Source organism: Macaca fascicularis, chromosome 4 (assembly GCF_037993035.2).
Source record: "Macaca fascicularis isolate 582-1 chromosome 4, T2T-MFA8v1.1".
Taxonomy (NCBI): Eukaryota; Metazoa; Chordata; class Mammalia; order Primates; family Cercopithecidae; genus Macaca; species Macaca fascicularis.
In genome coordinates, this window is record NC_088378.1 from 171,299,014 (window position 1) to 171,318,947 (window position 19,934).

The following is a 19,934-nucleotide window of genomic DNA, read 5'->3' on the forward strand; positions in this document are numbered from 1 at the left end:
TTTTTTTTTTTTTTTTTTTTTTGGAGACAGAGTCTTGCTGTGTTGCTCAGGCTAGAGTGCAGTGGTACGATCTTGGCTCACTGCAACCTCTGCCTCCCAAGTAGCTGGGATTACGGGAATGTGCCACTATGCCCAGCTAAGTTTTGTATTCTTAGTAGGGATGGGGTTTCACCACGTTGACCAGGCTAGTCTTGAACTCCTGACCTCAGGTGATCCGCCTGCCTTGGCCTCCTGAAGTGCTAGGATTACAGGCGTGAGCCACCACGCCCAGCCAAAATCCTGTCATTTGTGACAACATGGATGAATCTAGAGGACATCATGTTAAGTGAAATAAGCCAGACACATAATGACAAATACTTTAGATATCACTCCTGTGAAATCTAAAGAAAGATGATAGAGAAACAGAGAGTAGAACAGTGCTTACCAAAAACTGAGTAAGGGAGAGGTGGAAAGAGGCTGAGGAGAGGGTGGCAAATGGGTACAAAGTAACTATAAGATAGGAGAAGTAAGTTCTGGTGTTCTGTTGTACAATAGGGTGACTAAGGTTAACAATACCTATTGTATATGTCAAAGTAGCTAGAAGAGAGAATTTTTAATGTTGTCACCAGAAAGAAACATGTGCATGAGCTGATAGATACACTAACTACCCTGACTAGATCATTATACAACCTATACATGTATCAGAATATCAAAATGTACCCCATAAATGTGCGCAATTATAATGTGTCAATTAAAATTTTGAAAACAAAAATAAGAACACTCAGAAAAAAGAGATACAATTATTTTGTGAACATTTTGTCTCAATATGCTTCCAATTTTATGAAAAAATATTGACAATTCATGGCCAAAAGTTAAATAAATTTGTTTTGCATAAAACCTTTGTGCAGGAAACTAGTGACATTAATTATAGAAAATTAAAAATGAGAAAGCAAAAATAAGATCTTCAAATTTTACGTATAACATGGGGAATTGGAAAACAGCATAAAGATAAGAAGCAAGAAGATATAAAATAATCTTTGAAGTGTAATTTGGTCATGTTTATTCTTCTGGCCTTCTATTTTATTTTTTAAAGAAGATACCTCATTTTTCCAAAAAAAAATGGCCTTATTCTTTTGTGGACTTAAAAATGCATTGTTGGATTGATTATGTTTGGGACTGAGGTTTTTTATGCCTTTCAAATATACAGTTTATTATGTTGCTTCTAAGTAACCCTCCCCCTTTTTTTTTTTAAGAGATGGAGTCTCACTCTGTCACCCAGGCTGGAGTGCAGTGGCGTGATCTCGGCTCACTACAACCTCCGCCTCCTGGGTTCCAGTGATTCTGCTGCCTTGGCCTCCCAAGTAGCTGGGATTACAGGCGTGCACCACCACGCCCATCTAATTTTTGTATTTTTAGTAGAGACGGGGTTTTACTATATTGGCCAGGCTCGTCTCAAACTCCTGACCTCAAGTGATCCATCCACCTCGGCCTCCCAAAGTGTTGGGATTACAGGCATGAGCCAGCGCACCCAGCCCAAAAATTTTAATTAAAATGTATAGTTTAGCAGAAATTAGTATCTGCCACTCTCATTAATTACTTTTTTAAAACAACTCTCAAATATAGTTTAACAAATTTATATTGTATATATCAATAACACAGATTATACTTAAACAAGTTTAATGAGAAAAATAAGATGTAAGCATAACATCTTATTCTTTAAAAACTATGTGCTCTTTTGTTTGTATTCTCTATAGGAATCGAACATGACATTTTATTATTAGGAGTGTCCTGTTATGCTCCAAAAGTTGCAAAGGATGATACACATGAATTATTTTTTAAATGTGTGAAGTATCTGTTCTAATAAAACAAAGGCTTAAGCATACTGAAAGTATTTAGTAATATATTAGGAAAGGGAGAAAAGTGAATGGACTTTTCCAGCAGTCAGAGTTCTTTTGTTTTTCAGGAACTGAAACTGAACTCAGAGTAGCCTTAGGTACCTGGTGCTCCTTCAGGGCCCCTCTGCTCCTTGGCTCCAGTGCTCCTGGATGTTGCCTCCATCCCTCAGCTGCTCCCCATGGCAGAGGGCAGTCTAGACTGCCTTTCTGGTTCACAGCCTCTCACAGTCAAAGAGGAATAGAACCTGTAAGAACAATCCCCTTAAAAACTCCTGAGGAAGGACCGTGGCTGGCCCTGTGCGGGTCCTGCAGTTATCCCTAGACCTGTCGCTGTGGCCAGTGTGGGACTGGATCCCAGGCCTTGGCCTGTTTTCAGGGTGTGAGGATCCTGGGATGAGCGGCCCCACTGACAGTCCACTGTTTGAATGCAGGGGAGCAGGGTCTTCCCCTACAGCCGGATGCCATTGCCGAAGAACAGCAGGATGTGGTCCAAGGCAGACAGAGACAGCCCATGCTCACCACGGCACACAGGAGTGGTTAGGGCGAGCCTGGAAGCATGCCAGGAGACGCGTCCCTATTCTGTTTAATTTCCAGGGCTGGGGCACTATTGCACTGAGAAGGAAACTGAGGCACAGTGCAGTTCAGTGCTCTCCCCAGGTCACATAGCGTGGGAGTAGCAGAACCAGGGTCTGAAATGAGTATTTTGTGACCCAAGACGCCCCTCTTTTCTTTATATGCACTTTTTATCCTTCTTGTTCATATGCTGTCAAAAAAAACTTTGTGATAGGATATTTGCAGTGAACACAGACCCAGGTCTTCATGCCTGTGGGCATCGGCTCATTCCCAGCTTATCCTCAGTGCTCTCAACAGCTGAGGGTGCTCTGTAAATACGTAATCAAGCACAAGTGGACGTCCCAAAAGCCAGTTTATCCAGAAAGTCCTCCCGGAAATGCAGTCACCCTGATTTCTACAGATTTCATGGTTAGCATTATTCCCTCTCACATGGTGGGGGCGGCTTGAGGGAAACCACCATGCTTCCTCCCTAGAGGCCTGTTGGAGCTGTCCAGCTAAGGATGAGGAGGACCTGCATTCAGCCGAGAACATGGAGAGGGAGAGGAGCGATTGATTTGAGTCTTAGAATTGGCAGGATTTGGTGAACAGCCAGATGTAGAGGGTGAAGGAGAGCCAAGGTCTCTAGTTTCATTAGCATTGCCATTAATTAAGCTTTCTGCTTGCTCGTAGTTCTACCTGTTGTACTTTGTGTGCTTGTCTCATATCACATGAGGCTATACCATATCAGACACACCACTCAGTATCTGGAACATTCTCACTTTTGCTATTCTCAGATCTCCTGTCTCTTCCCATTTTTGCTATCATTTTTAAAATTTATCTGTTGTAATGTTCACCGAAAAGGCTTGACACGTGTTGCCATCTGTATATTTAGAATCGACACAGATATTTCTTCTTGACCTTTGACATCACTTGAGTAATTTGAATAATTTTTGTTTTGCATTTGTTAGAAAATAGCACATTAATTTGAGTTTGGGTTGGTAGAAGATATCCAGGGAAGCAGATCAGTACCACTTGCAGTCCTGATAAAATTTAAGGTAACGTTTTAAATTCTTAGGCAGTCATTTGTATTGAGAAAGGCAGCCTTATGACAACTGCTTTCTTGTAAGAGCATCACTGTGTGTGTGTGTGTGTGTGAGTGTGTGTATGTGTGTGTGTGTGTGTGAGTGTGTGTGAGTGTGTGTGTGGTGTGTGCGAGTGTGTGTGGAGCACATTGCATTGTTGGGGCTCTTTTTAGTGCTGTGTTTTGTTTTTCCTTTCACATCAACTTACCACTAAGTATGTAGTGTGAAAAGGAAACACTTTTCTCCTACAATTAAAATGATAGTAGGATAACCCAAACAGGCAAATACTTGTCTAATTTCCTGTCATTAATCTTGTTAAATTTGGAGAGGAGAGTTGTAAGAGTACCCTACAACCAGGTGAGAACCAACATCTGCTGCTTGCTGTTGTGGGGGAGTGGGTAATGTTTCAGACATGGAAATTGTTATTGTAGCCTGTGGTACTGAATTTACATTTTCAGTAAAAGTAACAAGGGCAACATTGTTACACATCAGAAAAGAAACCCATTTCTAAGGTCCTCCTGGCAGAGGTAACAAGCTGTTTTGTGCTCATGCACATTTCTCCCTTCATTTGACACTGTTTCCTGATGGATGGGATTTCTGGACCCTGGGTCCTGAGCTGAAGCCTCTGGAGGCCGATCTTAAAGACAGCGCCTGAGAAGAAAGGCCTGGCTGCAGGTTCCGGGGGGTGGATAGAGCATCCCTGCAGCCAGGGTAGCTACTGTAAGGCATTCCTCGGGAATTTGCAGAGCCTGGGACTGTCAGACTCACTGTGGGAGAGCACATCCCTCCACTCAGTCAGTTGTGGGTGATGAACAGAACTCTCACGTGAGGAGCCGTACTTCTAAAGGTTCTATGTAGGGGCAAAGTCGGGAGAAGGAAATTCGCTGCAGCTCTGTATTCTTCCCTAACCTTTCAATGTGCTGTGTTTAGACCAGCCACCTTTGATCCCTGAGATAGATTGAACTCCCACCTCAGCAGCTGGCCGAAGCTTCCTTTGATGTCCATGCTGTGACCAGGTTGAGTAAAACCTGTGACACTGAATGATGGAAATATAACTCATCTTCATTCATCATCACTCAAAATCCCCATTAGAGCTGGAAAAAGCAGTCATGCTGAGAAAACGTGCCTAGAGAACCCTGAGAACTTTCTGGAGAGACTCTAAAGGGACTCAGGCCTTCAAGAGTATTCACGTTATATTCAGTCATCATAAAGAGGTTGGACTTTTCATATAAGCTTCAGGTTACCATTTAAATGAGGTCTCCTTCACTTTTTCCTCTTGCTTTCTTCTTCTCTGTCTCTCTACCTCCCTCCTGGAAATGTGAATCCTACTATCATTTATAGTTCTGAACTTCTAAGATGGTTAGATTTTTAACCCTTAAAAAACAAAATACTACAACATAAGGTGATGTGTGCCTTTGTTGGAGCAAGAGACTTGAATTATTGGCACCTGCAAGATCTAATTTGAGCCCTGATGTCATGCTGGGCTGTGGGTCTGAGGCAACCCTCATTCCATTTCATAGTCAGTTGATGCAATTCACTAGGTTGCGGGCCCATTTTCATTCTTAACTAAGGGTCTGTTAGATCCTCAAAATAGCTGCTGCCTTCATGAGTACGTAAACAGCTGCCACAGTACCTCACACCTCTTAGATGCTCTATTCTTAACTAAGGGTCTGTTAGATCCTCAAAATAGCTGCTGCCTTCATGAGTATGTAAACAGCTGCCCCAGCACCTCACACCTCTCAGATGCTCTACACATGTGTTATTTGCTCATCTAATTTCCTCTCAATGCCAAACTAATCAAAGAGAATTGAAAGAGATTTCCTAGCCCTGGAGAAATACAGACTCTAATTGGGTGTCAATTAATAAGAACACATTATTTACAAATATCTGTGCAAATATGAAGACATTCTGCAGATTTATTCTATCAATCCTGAAGTAATAGCCTCACAATCATGATTGGAGTTACATCTTCAGAAAGTTAGATGTAAGCTGGTCCTCGTCCAGATTGGGAGATATGGATGATAGGAAGGAGGAAGACATTCCAGTGGGTGGCAGGGCATGGGAAAAGGCATGGAGGCAGGAGCTAGTGCACTGTGTGTGGGCGCTGGGCAAGCTGATGAGCGAGGGTGGACCAGCCCGGCCACACTGGGCTCGTCAGATCCCTGCTCCTACAGTCCGTCTGCTTCCCCTGGCCACTTCCCACTCATTCTTCAGGTCTTAGCTGAGGCATCCTCCCTCTGACCAACACCCTCCCTCCACCTAGTCTGTGCTAGGTGCCTACATCCTGGCTCTGACAGCACCCTGGCTCTCTGCCATCGTTCCCTCACAAGACTGTGGTGGCCATAGACTGCAGGCTCCTTAAACACAGAGACGTGTCTGGCTTCCACATACCCGTGTCCTTAGCAACTGGCTTAGCTTACTGGCTGGCACCTAGTGGGTGCGTGCTGAAGATTTGTGGGGGTGGGAGGAAGGGAGATGGATAGACACAGTTGTGTAGGTGAAAGCGGTACAGATGCAGATGGCCCAGAACAGTGGCTGCAACTCTGGGGGTGCTTGGGTACTGGTCCTTTGGGCACTGCCTACTTACTGTGGCCCTGCAGGAAGGCCTCTGTCAGTTTTGCTTTCCCCCATACAGCAGAAGCTCCATCCTTATCCATTGGGGGTGGCTAATATGCCCCAGTTGGGTAAATATAAATGAAGCAGGCAGCTAGAGCACATTTAATGAGCTGTGCAAGGTAGCGTGGACACGCTGAGGCTCATTGAAATGCTAGCTCTGTATCAGAATATCCTTTCACTGTCATTTTCACAGCTGAGGAGAGCCATCTCTGGTCTTGTCTTTTTATTATCATTATTATTATTTGATCTCTTGAGCTACCCTCAGCAGGCACCACCTCACAAGGCTTTTTCCGTTGAGTTCGTCTTCCTAGTCTGACTTCCTAGGGATGAAGCTTAAGAAAAGACTGAGAGGAGAGCCTTCCTATTAAGTAATTTCTCAGTCCTACTGCTAAAAAGAAGACAGCAAGGGAAGTATTGACCAGTTGACCACTCTTCCTGAAAGTAATGTTTGAGGAGGTCTCCCCACAAAAATGGCTATGCCCTTTTGAGAGGGTACCGCACCTTTTCGGGTCAGACCATGTGAAACGGGTGTTGTCTGGGCCCAGGGTGGGGCAGCCCAAGAGCCTGGCTTGGCAGCCTTGGCTCCAGCAGCCCTTCCCCATGTGCCATCTGTAAATTGTTCAGCCCTGCAAACTTCTGTTCCTCCACTTATACACTGCAGATGATGCTACTCGTCTGCCTCTTGGCGCATGAATTCAGCAAGTAACATTCATAAGGGCCCCATGATAGAGAAATCACAGAATAGATGCAGGCGTTAATCTTAAGAAGTGCCTTCTGCATGAACAGCTGTATAATGGATTTAAATTTCACATTTTTTGTTGTAGATGGTTATTCCTTAACTACAGCATAACAGCTGGGCTTGGTACTGCCGGAAGCCCCTTACTTCGAATAATTATCAGAAATAAATTGGAAGAATTCTAGGCACGGATGGAGGCTAACCGGCCTCCATTTCAGTAGCAATGCAAGAAGCCATACACAGCTAAGGTTCTCTTAGATCCAGGGTCCACCCTTTAGACTCGTGCTGTATTTTAAATGTTAGAGTGGGTCTGTGATTAAAACAGTGGTCCCCAAGCATAAAAATGGCACCCGCCCTCACTTCGCCTGTCCCACTAGCAGGTCGCCCTGATGCCCCTTGGAAGGGTGCCTCCTCCTGGCCTATGGCCTCAGCCCTTCTGCCTGCTCAAGAGGTTCAGGCTGCCGCTCAGCCTCCGCACTCAGCCCTGGCCCTCTTTCTTTTATTAGACAGAGTCTCACTCTGTCACCCTGGCACCCTGGCTGGAGTGCAGTAGCACGATCTCGACTCACTGCAACCTCTGCCTCCCAGGTTCAAGCAATCCTCCCACCTCTGCCTCCCAAGTAGTTGGACAACAGGTGCACACCAGCAAGCCCAGCTAATTTTTCTATTTAGAGACCTAACATGGTTTCACCATGTTGCCCTGGCTGGTCTCAAGCTCCTGGTCTCAAGTGATCCGCCTGCCTCGGCTTCCCAAAGTGCTGGGATTACAGGTGTGAGCCACTGCATCTGGCCTCTGGCCCTCCTTTGAGGCTCCCTCTCATCTTTTACAGATGCCCCTTCAGAATTGGGGTCCCTCTAGTCACTGCCTGGCCTCTCTCTTCCCCTGCTCTGCCAAAAGGCATCAAGGAGCCACCTCCACACACAGCCTCACCCCATCCATTCAGCTCCCGACACCCTATCCAAGTAGCTTTCTCTGATGTGCCCAGGGCCCTGCTCGAGTCCCTGCATCCTGCTGACATCTGCCCATCATCACAGTTTGGCAGTGCTGACCGCCCTCCTCCCTGGGCTGCTCAGGTCGCATACTTCACCTTGGCTTGCCTCTTCCCAGGGTTGCCTGCTCCGTCTTCTCTGCAGATTTCACCTGCCCACCCTGTTAGTGGCTTTTGTGGTGATGCAGGATCTGGAATGTTGATGGTGCCAAAGACGTCAGCCCCTTCCCATCCAGAAGCAGGGTGACAGATGAATCCTGTAAGGAAGTGCTGGGTCTGTAGTGGAGCTAGTGGGACAGAATACCCCTTCCGGGGACAGAGCTCAGGCTGGGCTGTGCTGAGGCCCATCTTCTTCGTTCCAGACTCGCTTTCTCTGCAACGTAGAGGGGCCTGTGGGGTGGGGGTTAGTCACTCACACTCTGCTACTTACAAAGCTCACATTTATAATTCTTTTTTCCCTTCTTTATTAGATGTTTTTGTCCAGTTACCCCAGCACCCTAGTCCTCTAATCGTTGTACGGGAGTTCTCACAAATCCCTGCTGTCTCCTACCCTCCGCTTCCTCCCTGCCCATTTCCCTGGCTAGGCCCATCTGCTGGGGAATGTTCTGTGCTCCGCTGTTTGGGGTGCTCTGTGGGCCTTTTCCAACATACAGAAATGTTTGTTGTTCTGCTGCGGTACACTGTCTTATTTAAAGATAAATATTTGTTTCTGGAAATTCTATTGTCCTGTGTTACAATTACTTTGGCATTTATCTCCATGTTTCCAAATACCATGTCGTTACTGATTTTTCCCTTCTAGGCTTTATCTGTTGGCTTCCTCTTATTCAAAACAAGAGTTCTGCTCTCTTTTTCTCCCCATGACCCATCCCTCCATTCTCTTAATACTCAATTGTTATATTGTAATTTTGGAGTCAAGTCAATATTTACTGTTACATTACCATGACTGATGAATGCTATTCATTCCAGTAAACCACATTTATTTTATTTTATTTTATTTTTTTGAGACGGAGCCTCACTCTCACCAGGCTGGAATGCAATGGCCCGATCTGGGCTCACTGCAACCTCTGCCTCCGGGCTTCAAGCGATTCTTCTGCCTCAGCCTCCCAAGTAGCTGGGACTACAGGCGCCCGCCACCACACCTGGCTCATTTTTTGTATTTTTAGTAGAGACAGGGTTTCATCATGTTGGCCAGGATGGTCTTGAACTCCAGACCTTGTGATCTGCCCGCGTTGGCCTCCCAAAGTGCTGGGATTACAGGCGTGAGCCACCGCGCCCGGCCTATTTTATCTTTTATGTATAATTGTCATTTGTTTACCGTAGAGCTAACAGATGCCTTCTTTCTCTGTTCTATTCATTTTCTATGTACTTATCACTAACTTTACCCCATACTCTGCCCCAGCTGTGCCAATCACCTCTCTAGGCTCTCAGACCCCTGGTTGGGCTGTCAGTCACATCTTCCTGAGGCAGCCTGGAGCCTCTGACCTGACCGCGTGTGGACTGGCCCGAAGGTCAAACCCTGCTGTGTCCCTTCATGCTCCTCTGGGGGCTCTCTTAGCTGCTGTCCTACACTGAGCCCCTGTTTCCTGACATCTTACTCAAGACTGCTTGGTTTGGTAAAGCAAAATCATAATTAGTTTCCTGAGAAGGATGCATGGGAAACAAATACTTTGTGACAAAATATACCTGAAAATATCTTTGGTCCAATCTCGAAATTAACGATGTTGCTGGTATATATTTCTAGATTGGAATAATTTTTCTTCAGAACTTTGAAGGTGTTACTCCATTGCCTATTAATTTGCAGTATCACCATGGGAAACCAAGAGCCATTCTGACTCCCAGTCCCGTCTGTCCCCTGTGGAAAGTGGTTCAGACCTTCTCTTGGTCCCAGTGGTGTGGAACTTGATCTGAGGTGGGTCTAGACCCATTCATTATTGGGGGACACCCTTTCGGTGTAGAAATGCATGTGCCTCTGCTTTGATCAATATTCTTGATTTGTTTTAAGAGAGTTATTTGCTCTGCTCCATTTTTTCTGTACTCTCTTTCTGGAAATCCTATTATACTGACTGCCCTGAGGCACTCCAATGTTCTTATCTTCCTTCTTCTGGTCTTTCATATCTACATATTTTTGCTCTACTTTCTGGGAGATTTCTTCAACTCCCAGAAGATACTCTCAGGTATCTTCGAAATCTTCTCTTGAGTTATAAATTTCTGTTTTTTGTTTTCAACTTCTAAAATCCTGTGTTTCAAATTGTTTCTTTTTATGTAGTATCCTGTTCTTGTTTGTTTGATATCTTTCCTGATCTGTCTGAGGATATTAAAGGTGGTATATGTGGAGATTTTCTTGTTTTATTTTGTTTTTAATTCTCTTCCCCCTGCTTGTTCTGTTTCCTCCAAGTTGCTTTTTTTCAGTTTGTTCGTTTTGATTTCTATTTTTTATATATGTGATTTTCCTTATATATTTCCTGTCTCATAATACTTGGTTTTCTGCTTCTTTAAAAGTCGGGTGCCTAAAAAGCTACTTGTAAGTTTTGAGAGCATAGTGAGAGCTTGTTGGCTATTTTATTATAAGAGGACTTGATAAGGCCTTTTAGTTGGAGAATCTCTGATGCCCAGAGGAGCCTCCCCAGTGTCCTCATTGGAAGGAAATAGGCCTGACTGCCAGCCCACAGAGAGCTGGGTGGTGGGTCTCAGTATTCACCATGCATACAGTCACCTAATTTCCTCTGTCTTCAGCATGGTGACCCACTCTTCACTGAGCCCATAGCCTTCAGTCCAGCCACTTCTTACCTCAGGGAGGGTGAGGCAGTGAGCGGCCAAACAGTGCGGAATCGGGGAGGGGATCGAGCCCCAGACTGCTGCCTACGGAGACTTGCAATCAGGCCTCACATCCTGAGCATTTGGAGACTTCTGCAAGTGTAAATTGGGGCCATTCTCAGCTCTCCCACTGTTGGTTTAGGAGACTTTTCTAGGGCTTCTGCTAAGTCCTTTAACACTCATCCATCTGCTTTCCAGCTTCCAGAATTTGGTTTCTCACATCTCTTTCCCGCCCTCTTAGCTCATGTGAGTTTATTCCTTTTTGAAAGGTTTCTGGGGAAGGAGCAAAAGTGTGTGAAAACCACCATCTTTATCCAGAAGCTAATGCTTCCTCCAGGCCTGCCTTATGGCACTGACTAAATTTTAGCTGCTGCAGCTTCCTACTTCCATACCCTAATTAAATAGCCTAATTAAATAAATCAGAATAATTCCTGAGCGCTTTTATGATATTTGGGTCACTAGAAGGAGTGTGTTGCCCCCCCACACTTAGGTCTAATAGCCCCAAACTTGACTCATGATCACTACAAGGAGTGTGTTGCCACCTCCCACCCCCACCCCAATGCGCGCGCACGCACACACACACACACACACACACACTTAGGTCTAATAGCCCCAAACTTGACTCATGTGGCTGACTTTGCTTTTGTTGTTCCTTCAAAGGAATGCCTAGTTGAGTGGATTTTAATAGTGCTTTATCTTGCCTTATTGTCCTTGATTCTGTTATTCTTCAGTGCTTTCTATTGCTATTTAATGCTTATTAGGAGGCAACAATTTATTTTAAAAATTGAATTATACAGGATCCGTGCTTGGTGAGCCGTTGATCTAAATTAGTGGGTAGTAATTCTTGTTAATTAACCGAATTCTCTCCTCTCTGTCAAGCCACCATCATTTCATTAACATTGCAGCTCTGCTTTGAGTCATAACGTTACTTGTTAGGACATGTTGGCTGTTACCTTTTACTTGTTAATACAAGTGTTTCATGTTTTGTCGTAACTGAATGTTTTTTGGCACTTGGCGGAAACTTTTGCTTACTGCCCTCATTCAGACCTGGTGCAAATTAGAAAGTGGTTTTTGCCAACTCAATTCAGCTTTGAGCCATTTCCTGATTACATTTGCTTATTCAATGTAGCTATATTAATTGTAGAGGGCAATGCCATGCCCTTGGAGACTGTTTTGACTGTAGACAGCATTTGCAAGATGAAAGTTCAGCAGACAGCGTTCAGACAATGGCAAAAAGTCGTGCAAGGGAGCTGGTGCCTGTTGAGCGCCAAAGTAGCACCAGACCCAAGTCTGACTTTCAGGCTGTATTTAATAAACCCCTTAGAGAGGGAGTGTTTCTCCTTCAGCCTTTTCGCATTTCAGCTAGTGTTACAAATCCCAAATGTTAGTCTATGACCAGCAAAGCAATCAAAGAGAATCAGTAGTAGACACTAAAATTCAAGTGGTCTAGCCGTGCAGGCCGCTGCTATAAACAGGAATTAAATGCTTTCCTTCAGCTGAGGGTGAGGCGATACCATTAACCTGATCGGCCAAAGCAGGAGTGGGCAGCTGTGGCCTGTGGGCCAAATCCCAGCTGAGGCCCTTTTTTTTTTTTTTTTTTAACTGTCCTGGAGGTAAGGACAGGTTTTACAGTTTTAAAGGGTGGTTAAAAAAAAAAAAAAAGAAGAAAGTAAAGAGGAAGAAAAATAAGAGGAAGAAGAAGAAACAAAAAAAGGAGGAGGAAAAAGGAAAAATATGTAACAGAGACTGTATGTGATCTGTAAAACTTTAAGTATTTACTATCTGGCTCGTCACAGAAACAGTTTATAGACCCCACTGAAGTCTAAAGCCCCCTCAGGCGGGGCCTCAGTCCTCTCCTGACTCACATGCTCCCTCCCAAATCAAGAAAACTCTCTCCACCTCTTTACCAAGGCTCTGTTGGTTTAAAGATGTGTGTGTGCTTGTGTGTGGTTTTTAAAAATTGAATTATAAATGGATTTGAATCACCAGTCCTCATGTTTGTGGCATTTGAGATTTACCAGTGGAAGAACAGTGCAATATTTATGTGCACATAAGTCAGCATGGCCAATCACAGACCAAATACCCAGCTACAAATGAAAAATCAATCAGCAGAACTGTAAATGGTATTTCTGTTACAACTCTTTGACTTGGTTGGAGATACGATCATGCAAGTATCTGCTGAACTTGTTTCTCTTTGCAAAGTATGAAATGTGAGCAAAAATATTTAAAACATGCCTGTGAAATACAAATATACTTTCATCTACTGAAAGCCTAACCAAAATTTAAAAAAAAAAATTAACTTTAGAATTAGATAGTTAATTTTTTTAAAAATCGTGACTTAACCAATTGTCCTCCCTTCCTGTGGATATCAGCTAAGATTTGGTCTTTATCCACAGGAGATGTATGAGGGTCATCATTCCTTTAGGTTATGTTTTAAAACACTTTGAATCTCCATGCTCCAAAACATCCACTTAACGTTTCCTGGTGAATTTTCCAAAAACTTCGCTCTGATACTACCTGCCAATCCCCTTGCTTTGAAATTCTTAGACCTACATGACCTGCCAAACGATCTAGTCAACATTAAGAAAGAAATGAAAACAAATTACCAAACATCCCTTTTTGTGTTAATAATCAATATAAAAGTCACGGGGAAATGACCAGTTGTACAGTTGTATATTATTCAACATATTGTGCTATATAATTCTCTGCGCTACAGGACAATTTTCATATTTGCCTTGAGTCCATTGGTAAATTCAGCACACTAACAAACTGATTATTCCTCCAACAGTGAAATATCTCCCCTTTGCTACCAGAACATTCAGGTGATTCATCAGAAATAAGGCTTATGAGGCCAGTTCATGTCTTTAATTCTCAACCTATTCCAAAATGTAACTGGGATCAACATTTAATGTTCATTTTCAGTGGTGCCTGTGGCTTACATAGTCAAGTAACTAATTTTGTCTTCCCCATGGTGGCTCTGACCCAGACAGCACCCAGAATTGTCCTGTGTCCACAGGATTCATCTCCAGCTCATAATGCAAACCAGTTCTAATGATAAATGGTAAAGTCAAACATGCCATACTTGTTCATTTCTTTTCTTTCTTTGCCAAATAGTTCATATGTAAAAATAAATAACCCAAATTGTATGCTATTATAGAAATCCAGAGGTTACCATTAAGCGAGTGGCTTGATTTATAAAAATAAGAACATAAAATGGATAAGTAGAATTTTAGCGAGAAGGTAATCTCGAAGCATATGAGCTCATGCTGCATAGTGTGGACTTGGGGAGTCGCTCCTGGGATCCTTCCTGCTGTCAACCGTGGATGTTCAGGGAAGGAAACTTGTGTGCAAACAGTATCCTAGCTAGGTCAGAGGAGGTTGTAGGAAAGTAATATTGATATACCCTCTCTCAGCAGGAAACGAACAATTAGTTGTGTTCTTTTTGGAGGTTTAATCATCTGAGACTTATTAAGGGGGCCCACCATTGACTGGGAAGAGCAGGAGAACTTGTATCTGATCCAGGGATGCTTTGAATGGTTAATTAGGTTATGGAACTTATTCCCAAATGGAATGCGTCAACTTAACATTGAATATCCCTAAAACTACAAAAGAAAGAAAAGAAAAAAGGGGGAGGACAAAAGACATTAATTAATTTATAATTAATCTAATTAATTTATAATATTTAATTTAATTAATTTATAATAATTGATTCATTTAATTAATTTATAATAATGACCAAGAATAGTCTAGAAAAATACAAAATCTTTGAAATCCCAAAAGTTGCCCAATTTTCTGGCTAATCTGTTCATTTCTAAAGCCTCACTTCTGAATTCATCATGATTTTCTTAAAAAGAAGAGGAAAAAACCCTGCCCTTTCAAAACAGATCTAGAGCAGTTTGAAAGTCCCCGTTGCTTTAATAATCAAGTTGGGCATCAGCCTGTGCCGCTGCAGTTAATGAGCTTAAGCGCTCCTGCAGGGAGCGGGCTGGGGCGTCCCAAGGTGCTACAGCATGGCCAAATGTTCCCGAGCAGTTAGGAGCTGACTCGGTGTTTATCTTCTTTACAGGTGGGAAGGAAAGAATGAAAATGAAGTGGGCAGATGTAAAGAGACCGGCAAAGTTCACGTGACTGTGGATCTCAAGTACTACCGGCCAACTGAAGTGGTAAGGACTCTGGCCACCCAGTGCATGGCCACATTTGGCTGGCTGACTGGGAAAATGTACTCATGGAATGCCTGCTGCCAGCCTTTGGAGCTGTCAGTTCAGCTCCCTGGCATCCTTCAGCGTGCATTTCCAAAATCAGAAAACAATGAATTCAACTTAAGATTATCATTCTCACCACAAACTTCATTGCTCTATAAAGGAAAACAAGAGTTAAACCCATCAAAAGAAATCTTTGATTTCAGAAATGGAATTTCACATCACAAGTAGATCTCGTCATGTTGGTCTTCTATTCTAATGGCTGGTCCCTGATAGCCTACAGGATGCCTGACTTAGCAACACCCTCCCAGACCTGCAGGACATCTGGGGCCTGGAGGGCCTGCTCGCCTCTCCAGCTGTGTCAGTGTCTGTGTCTGTGTACTCATACACAAGTACACACTTGCACACTACACCATAAATGGTTTCCCCTGCATTTTTTAAGACTCAGGTCAGGTACCACCCTGTCCATGAAGCCTTTCCTGGCCAATACATCAGTACTGCTGAAATTCCTTCCCACTCCTTTCTTTGTATCCGCATTATATGCTATACCTAATTCTATTATAGTACCTATTATAACTCACTATAATCTAATCATTTGTTTACATATCTGTTTCTCTTTACCAAATTGTGAACTCTTTGAGGATAGGGACTTTAAAAAAATATCTTAAGGCCAGGCGTGGTGGCTCACGCCTGTAATCCCAGCACTTTAGAAGGCAGAGGCAGGCAGATCACCTGAGGTCAGGAGTTCAAGACCAGCCTGACCAACATGGTAAAACACCATCTCTACTAGAAATACAAAATTAGCCGGGCCTGGTGGTGCAAGCCTGTAATCCCCGCTACTTGGAAGGCTGAGGCAGGAGAATCACTTGAACCCGGGAGGCAGAGGTCGCAGTCAGCCGAGAACGCACGCATTGCACTCCAGCCTGGGCAACAACAGCGAAACTCTGTCTCAAAAAAAAAAAAAAAAATCTTAGACTAGACTATAACAAGGTAGGTACTTAATAAATACTGACTGATTGCTAGATGGATGGGTGAATTTCTAAATACAGAAGTTCCTGTGTTAAAAAATGGTTGTTAGAACATAACATCCTCCTTTCCTAAATTTATAAAGCTGCCTAGCCTGCTGTTATTGCTTTAATGAGGTCCATCCTCACCATGGAAGCAAAACTCAACGTAGAAAATATACCTAAAGATAGTAGAAAGCATCGTCTCCAGAGAGAAACGTTCGTATGTGTTACCTAGTGAAGTGAACATTAACTGTGAAAATTGAATTTTTTTGAAACCATTTTCCCTGTGTTCTGAACAAAATTCCTATCTGTTGTACAACCTTAGAGAGGTTAGGAAAACTCCGTGGAGGAGAGACTGAAAGTGAATCGGTCATCATTTACCACTCTTTAAAATGTCCTGTTTCAGACAGAAGGAAAAAACTGTGTTTCATGCACTCTGCACACCGGAGGAAATAAAAAGGAAAGGAAGTAACCGGTGCTTGGGAGAGGTAGGGCTGTGGAGTTGTGCATTGTCCGGGCGAAGGGCGTGGCCGGGGCTCCGACACAGCGAACAATTGTTCCCGGTGCTAACGGAGAGTGGGTGTGCCCAGGAGAGGATGTGTGCTGGCCCTCGGGGAGGGAGATGCCAGCCACACTGTGCTGACACAGCCAGGACTGGCGGCTGGAGCCCTGAGCTGTGCTGCCATCTGACTCTCTGGCCTGAGGAGGTGTGACAGAGATGTCAGTTTTCTGGGACATGGCACAGATCACATATTTGGGTAAATGCGTTTCTGTATCTACAATCAAAAACGGCCATCTCAGAGAAGGAAATTTCCTAAGCCAACAGAATCCTCAATTTTTACAACTTAAATGTGGCTCTTTCCCTCTCTGACACCAAAATAGTTTCAAAAGCTAGGAAGTCATTAAGAATGGCTTGTCTGTCATTCCTACTTAGGCAAGGTGTGGGATTGATAAGGACACAGAACAAAAGAATTCACTGAGCAGGAAAAGGACCCTCAGACTAACAAGACTGTTCTTGAATCTGCATCGACCCCCTTTCCTGCTGTGACCGACGCCGCATCCCTCCCGTTTCTTTTGTTCATTCAAATGCTATCATCATACCTGTTCTGCAGCTCTGTTGACACTAGCATTCTTTCAGTATAAGAGTGGTGTCTGATTTCATATACTTGCTTTATTTTTCCACTGATTTGGCTCTCTCCTGAGCTTCCCTTTACTGTCCAATTTTGAATCTTGAACTACATTTTATCTTTCTAAGCCTCTAGGCTGCATTAATTTCATTCACTCCACTTCAACTTAATATTCCACTGGGTAAGCTTTTCTTGTATGGTGAGACTAAACTTTTAACCTCATTCCTCAGAACAACAAGTTTTCCTAAAACTTGGATCAACTTGACAGCCTCCTGTTGAGTTGCCTCAGGGATGAGAATATTCTTCCAGTTGAAAGGTAACCAGAACTGGAGACTACATTGTAAATAAGCTGTTAGTTAGGTGTGAGGTCCCAACAGCCAACGGTCTAGAGCCATTTTGTGTGAGTCCTGAAGAGCACCAAGCTTCTCTGAGGTTTGTCCACATTCAACTTAGGGCAGATGTGGGATTCTCTCACATCTAAACTGAATCTTCCCCTTCTCAGGGTCTCAGTCCATCCTGCACATGCCAAAGGCTGCTGCTGCTGCTGCTGCTTCTAGTACTACAAAAGTGCTGCCACTGGTCAGCTTAGGCCATCTGTCCCCCGAGATCTTCTGCACGGAGGGACACTCAACCAATAACTACGTCGTCTTAGAATCATTTCAGAATGATAGGGGGAAAAAATGCCATAAAGAAAATTTGAAAAACAAAGTGGTGAAGACACGTCAGGTCTCAGAACACTGATATCCTACAGCAAGACTAAAGGGAAATAGAGCTTTATATTGTGTTTCGAATAAGACTCAAAAATGGCCCTTTGCTCAGCAAAGGCAGGTACTAGCTTGAAAGAGGCCACCAGTGATTCCATATAGGGCATAGTTCCACATGTGCTGGTAATTTTTTTTTCCCCATTGATTTAGTGCCTCAAAACCTTAAATATCGCTCTGTGCCAGTGTGAAGTTTTCAGTGTTTGCTCTGGACTAAGGACTCCAGCATCCAATTAAAGCTCAATCGAGCAACATTTTTTGGTGCTCTGCCTACAGAGGTTTGTTACCACAGAGAGCCTGATCCTGGAAATTAGACTTTAAATTTTCCATCACTCCTGAATTCTGGTATTTGTTGATGCTAACATTAGTACTTGAGTTCTGTGCCACTTAAGACCCCTGTCTTGTGTATAGTTTTCTATACATGCACGCGTTGATGCACAGATTTATTGCATTGTGTGTTCATTCTTAAAGAGGAAGTGGTATTATGCTCAGATGTGGGCCTGTTGGCCAAACGGCCTGAGTTTGAAACCTATTGATTACTAGCTGTGTGACCTTAGGCAAGTTCCTTAACTTCTCAGTGCCTCTGTTCCCTCATTTTTAAAAATGAGATTAATAATAGGACTTCTTTCAAAAAATTATTGGAGAATTGACAGAGTCAGTTATGCGAAGTACTTATTAGTACAGTGTCTGGCACAGAGTAAATATCCAATATTGTTGTTGTTCTTAACCATTCATTCATTCACTAAATATTTACCAGACACTGTGCTAGGCCCTAGGTGTACAATGATGAACAAAACAGATACAGTCCCCACCGCTGGGAAGATTGCAAATGTAGAAATGATAGCAGTTTGGCCGGGCGCAGTGGCTCACGCCTGTAATCCCAGCATTTTGGGAGGCTGAGGCAGGCAGATCATGAGGTCAAGAGATTGAGACCATCCTGGCTAACATGGTGAAACCCCGTCTCTACTAAAAATACAAAAAAAATAATTAGCCGAGCATGGTGGCAGCGCCTGTAGTCGCAGCTACTGGGGAGGCTGAGGCAGGAGAATGGCGGGAACCCGGGAGGTAGAGCTTGCAGTGAGCCGAGATCGCGCCACTGCACTCCAGCTTGGGCGACAGAGCGAGACTCCGTCTCAAAAAAAAAAAAAAAAAAAAAAAAAGACATGATAGTATTTCCTGGAGTCCAGGATCTTTGGAGTAGAACGGCCTTATTAGTGAATTGACTAACATTCAGACTAACCAGCCAAAAATAGATAGCAAAACATACTTGAAGCTTCTAACAAACATTATTAAGCACTTTTTAAAATGCTAATTTTTTCTTGGTTTTCACCCTTTTTGATCCTCTTTCTGAAAGTTCAGGAGCTATTCTGTAGTACAGAAATATTGTGTAAATATGAGAAAACTACTATTGACCTATTAATGTATATAAAATAACCACAAACATGTCTTCTTCTTATTTGAGAATTTTTAACTTAAAATTCACAAAGGAAGGATTAATGAAGTAGTCATCCTAATGTGCCAAATTTTTAACCACATCAAATGGTCAATCCACTAAAAAAGCAAAACAAAAGAAAAAAAAGCAAAGAGATTTTTTCAGTCAAACAAAAAGTCCCTTTTGTTTTCTGCAGAGCGTCTTAGGAAATGGGATAAAGGGACACATTCACAGACCCAAAGCAAGTATTTTCCATGAAAAGTATCTTGGCTTAAACTCTACTAGCTGATGTTTACTCCTTTTTTTCCTTGCTACACTGTTTGTCTTTAACACTCATTTTTCTTCCCACTGTATTTTTAATCTCCTCAGTTGTGATTGGTTTTTGTTTTATTTACTTAGATATCTGATATTTATTCCTAATCTTTATAGCTATCAGGAAAAAATCATGGGTTAAAACCTAGAACTAAGAAAGCAGTAACTTCAAAGAAGTCCAACAAGCTGGTTAAAACAACACCTTCCTCCGGTAAAAACATGTGGCCTGTTTCTAATCAAATTACCGTGTGCTTGTCGTTGTCCTCCCAGCCCCGCACACTTTTCCTAATATTTTTCTGTAAGTGATGTTAAGTTAAATGGCCTGTAATTGCTTGCTCTATCTCATAGCCCTGTTTAGAATAATGATATGTAACACTTTCCAGACCTCAGGAACCTGATCTGTCATCAGAGGACTTATATAAATACCAGTCAG

General features: G+C 43.1%; 1 protein-coding gene across 3 annotated transcripts in view; it reads left to right on the top strand.

Annotated features, from left to right (window-relative positions):
* GMDS (GDP-mannose 4,6-dehydratase) overlaps positions 1-19,934 on the top strand; it is a 632,819-nt gene that overhangs the window by 501,632 nt on the left and 111,253 nt on the right. For 2 of the 3 annotated variants that reach the window (XM_045389917.2, XM_074038941.1), the window contains one exon: positions 14,730-14,826. The exons of the other annotated variant lie outside the window; for it this stretch is intronic. In XM_045389917.2, the coding sequence (XP_045245852.1) occupies positions 14,730-14,826 (97 nt within the window). The remainder of the gene's footprint in view (positions 1-14,729; positions 14,827-19,934) is intronic. 3 annotated transcript variants of the gene reach the window in all.